Raw genomic sequence first — 4,942 nt, 5'->3', positions numbered from 1 at the left:
TAAATGATGCAAAACAATAAGTAAGGACTCGATGAAAGATGTCTCCATAAAGTGATTGTTGTTCACGTTCATTTAATATGATGACAAACCGAAAATACATAAAATACCATTATTTTATTCCGAAAGGTAATAATACGAAGGAGATACAATGTAAACGTACAAAAGAAACAATGACACTTCTGTTTATTGATCTTCAAAACAATTACAGCTCGATAGGCTGGTCAGCTTTCACATCTCTGGAAGGTAGAAAAATAAAGATTAGAGGTGAGTTTATTCTACAAGTTAACTTGCGAAGGTGTCAGTACAGAGGTGGTTTTACAAAATAAGTTAGAAACTGTAACATGAAACATGAAAAATGATAAAAAGAGAGAGAAAGAGATTGTAATATGTATTCTTTTTCAGACCTTCTAAATGCGTGATTACTTATATACAATTCATAAAATAACATACCTGGTTTCAATTGTACGATTGATATAAATGATATCCATAGTATTGGATGACTTAATAGTGAGAAGGGTATTTCTGGGTAACGTACTTGTTGGTGTCATGGTGATGAGGAGTATACTTGTAGTTATCATGGTGGTGAGGGTAGTATTTGTGAGTATCATGGTGGTGAGGGTAGTATTTATTGGCATCGTAGTAATTAGGGACATGCTTATAGGTATCGTCATGATGAGGGTAGTATTTGTGAGTATCATAGTGGTGAGGGGTATTCTTGTAGGTATTGTGGTAGTGAGGGTAGTATTTATGTGTGTCGTAGCTATGAAGGTAGTATTTTGGGGCATCGTGATAATGAGGGACGTATTTGTGGAACCAGCTATAACTGTATGGTTTCTTGTAGTAATGTCCATCATACTGCTGTTTTCCATTTTGTTCACCATAATTATGACTCAGGAAACCAGCCATGGTAGAGAAAAACAGAGTTACAAGCAGGGCTGTGAACTGTGAAAATTTATGAAGAAACATTTTTATAAACAAACACATGAATAACGTTATCTTTATTAATTTTTATTGTATTAATAAGCTAATTAAGTTAAGTTATTTGTTAACATTCTCTAGCAAAATAAATGATTAAATAGAAGTTTTCATAACCTATACTAATATAATATATATAATTCATACATAAACAAAGACGTTTCGCTTGGAAACGTAAGGTTTAAAGACACTTGAAGCGATACAATTTCAACTTTAAAATGGAATGTACATATATATAATAGATTTTACTGTAAGTCATAATGTATATATATATATATATAGGAAACTTACCAATATTTTCATGTTGTTAAACGGGAATATAACTGTTTTCCAGATACTCTGCTTAGTATGATATGATTGAATATTAGAATACACCTTTTATACTTTTAATGTGACCTCAAAGGTGTATTTATTCATTTATATAAATATCATACAAATGGCGTTACAAGGTTCTGTAGTCATGGAAATTAAGATAAAAGCAACAGTTGTGTATTTCTAGAACACAAACCTTGGTTTTAAAATGTTAGCATAAATAAAAGCTGTGAAATTGTTTTAACACGTTTTAAAGTCGATAGATGTGGAACAAAGCTATATTTATTTTTTTATAAATATGGACGTTCGTTAACTAAGTAATTTTTATCAATATTTGTTTATGAGCTTTTAACACTTATAACTTTGAACTCGATTTAAATGTTAAGTGGGTCAGAGCTACGCATTCACACCGCAAGTATGTTGTGAATAATATGTGTCAGTTTAAACAATAATAAAAATACGATTTTTCTCAATATATTAAACATAATGTGCACCTGATTTAGAACACTGTTTATAAGCAAATAATGTAGAAATGAAGAGAATAATTGTTAGTAATATTGAATGAGATGTTGACATTAAGAATAAATGTTCGAAAAATGTATTTTCAAAAATCGATCCTAAAAGTTCTGCTAACTTCCTTTCAACATTAGGTCAATAGAAATGCAGAACTTTAACTAACACTCAGAAACCTTATTTAAACTAAAATGTGGCCATTATTTAACATCGAAATACATGACTTACTTAATATACTTTATAACTACCTGGTGTATCTGTTCTATGGACGAAAGTTGTGCAGATTCATGATTAACGAGATGTTATCTTACGACATGAAAAGTTGTTTCTCTTATACGTAATCGTAAAAAATCCTCATAAGAGCCGCAAACACAAAATACAAGAGTTAAAATTTGTATTATCTTCCCATAGGCATAATAAACCTCCATCCACATCCTGCGAAGTAGTTACATAGGCATACAAGAAGCAACAGAGAGTAGTATTATATTTATATAGATAAGGAATTTCAAACCTTCATTAAAGGAAGCCAATGCTTAAGACCAGATGTAAGATGGAGATCTAACTGTGTTGTTTAGTTGGAAGGGCCATACCTTTAGAACTGGGATCACATAAAATCATAATTTCACAAGTTGGCGCCAAATGGCGATTGTTAGTATCACAATAGGAGAACTAAAATACATAGTTCTTAACATAATATTAGTTTGTGTACCACTGTTTGTTCCAGCAATTCACACTATTTTTTATAACGAACCGAATACACAGTTGAAATACCCGTCTTCCATACTATGAAAAAGTACACTGACAAGCACAACACCAACATTATTTATTAAATAGAATACAAAAACTGCCACGATTTCTATATTGGAGAAAGAAGTAAAAAAATGGAAATCAGATTCAAAGAAAACAAAAAACACCTTCCCATATTTTTCAAAACTGCAAATGAAAAAAGCGTAACATAACCATGAAAGATCAACATACTAAGTAGGGAAACAAATACAAAAAAAAATGTAAAATCAAAGAAGCCGTATTTTTAGAAATCAAACCAAAATTAAACCAATATAATTTTGTTTGTTTTGAATTTCGCGCAAAGCTACACGAGGGCTATCTGCACTAGCCGTTCGTAACTTAGCAGTGTAAGACTAGAGGGAAGGCAGCTAGTCATCACCACCCACCGCCAACTCTTGGGCTACTCTTTTACCAACAAATAGTGGGATTAGCCGTCATATTATAACGCTCCAACCGCTGAAAGGGGGAGCATGTTTAGTGTGACGGAGATTCGAACCCGCGACACACGGATTACGAGTCGAGTGCCTTAACCACCTGGCCATGCCGGTCCAAACCAGTATAAGGGAACACCTTTATTCCTATGTTAATTAATAATCTAACATCTGACTGCAACGGTCAGTTGCAAACTCTATTTATTAGACTCAAGATGAACAAGAAGATCGAAACGTTTTCTGTACTTAAAGATTTAATACCCACACGAGCCGTTTTTATGATACAATATCCGTCTCCCTTAAGTTTTACGACTGCCAGTGAACCACAATATGGCTGGCCACCATAACCGAAGGGGGAGAGCATTTTTCTATATATACCACACTTTATTTAGTTTGTACACAATACTTTAAAAATATTATATAAATTTAACATCACTAGTCTTCCAACACTGCGTGACAGTGTTAGGAATTCCCATTTCCCAATTTTTTCTCAAGGAATGTGGTTCATAACACTCAAGTGTGAGCGTAATGAACAATACATTGTATAAATACAATGCACCTGAGAGTTAAGAATCAAATAATACCAGAATACATTACAAACTGTACTTCAAACACATCAAAAATTTTCACGTTCAGAAAAATGACCATTTAGATATTAGCCAAAACAATGACCAACAATCTTACAGTATTGAATGGTCATTACTTATCAAACAAACTGTTTGTCATGACATCGATGTCAAATTTAAACCTTTGATCCTTTTGGCTTTATTCGTGACTGACAGTTCAGTGATGTATTATACGAAATCTGAACATTTTATTTTTTTATATATATTACTTACGATTATATTTTTGCATGTTTGTTATACTCAAGTAATTTTTGACCGTCAATATTTTAAAAACAGCGTGTAAAAGATATCCATATTTTAATATTTAATATATCCAAAAAACCGAGGTTTCTATTAATCAGTTTATGAGTATGTAAAAGTCTAGATTATTGAGTGTCAACACTGTATTTGTCGTAATTCGTTTTCTTTAGAATCTACATTCATACAAATATAATACTACTGTGTGTTGTATGTCCATGTAACTACTTCGCAGGGTTTGGATAACTTGGTATAGAAGTTTATTATGGAAGTCTAGAAAAATAAGCATAAAAAATTTCCACTTGTGGGTTTTGCGATTTTTATCACTATTTTACCTCCTGTTTGTTTGTTTGTTTTTGAATTTCGCACAAAGCTACTCGAGGGCTATTTGTGCTAGCCGTTCCTAATTTTGCAGTGTAAGACGAGAGGGAAGAGAGCTTGTCATCACCACCCACCGCCAACTCTTGGGCTACTCTTTTACCAACGAATAGTGGGATTGACCGTCACATTATAACGCTCCCATGGCTGAAAGAGCGAGCATGTTTGGTGCGACGGGGATTCGAACCCGCGACCCTCAGATTACGAGTCGCACGCCTTAACACGCTTGGCCATGCCGGGCCCTTCACCCCCTGTTCATGGACTTTCACCATACTTTGTATGAATGTTTTTTAACTCCATGTGGAGATACATAGAAATTTTTAGTTTTGAGTTTTATAATTTTTATGAGAGGTTTTGAATTTTAGCGTTTTTTATCACCACTTCGCTCCCTCTTGATGAATATTCACTTCATTTGGCATAAAGATTTGTTGGATCTATATGGAGGAAAATGTAAATTTGTGGTTTCAAATTTTGTGCTTGGCAGTTTTTATGGTCGTTCTTTGTTTTACAATTAAATATTAGGGGAGCAACTTTTTAATGTCCTAAGATAACCTGTTATTAATAATGAATTAACATAACTTCGATCCAGGAGACGTGTACTCTAGTCAGTATCTATTATAGTAACATTGTTGATATAGTCATTTTGTGAAACTGTTATCAGTTGGGTTAAATATAGGTTTATAT

General features: G+C 33.0%; 1 protein-coding gene across 1 annotated transcript; it reads right to left on the bottom strand.

Annotated features, from left to right (window-relative positions):
* Positions 1 to 486: 486 nt before the first annotated feature.
* On the bottom strand, positions 487 to 1,402 carry LOC143247083 (uncharacterized). Its single transcript, XM_076494554.1, has 2 exons — positions 1,267 to 1,402; positions 487 to 942 (listed from the first exon to the last, which is right to left on the bottom strand). The coding sequence occupies exons 1-2, from the start codon at positions 1,276 to 1,278 to the stop codon at positions 502 to 504; spliced, it is 453 nt and encodes a 150-aa protein (XP_076350669.1). The 5' UTR covers positions 1,279 to 1,402; the 3' UTR covers positions 487 to 501.
* Positions 1,403 to 4,942: the final 3,540 nt, after the last annotated feature.

The sequence above is a fragment of the Tachypleus tridentatus genome, chromosome 1 (assembly GCF_004210375.1).
Source record: "Tachypleus tridentatus isolate NWPU-2018 chromosome 1, ASM421037v1, whole genome shotgun sequence".
Lineage (NCBI taxonomy): Eukaryota > Metazoa > Arthropoda > Merostomata > Xiphosura > Limulidae > Tachypleus > Tachypleus tridentatus.
Note: the sequence above shows the minus strand (reverse complement) of the source record. Positions and strands in the feature narration are given on the sequence as shown.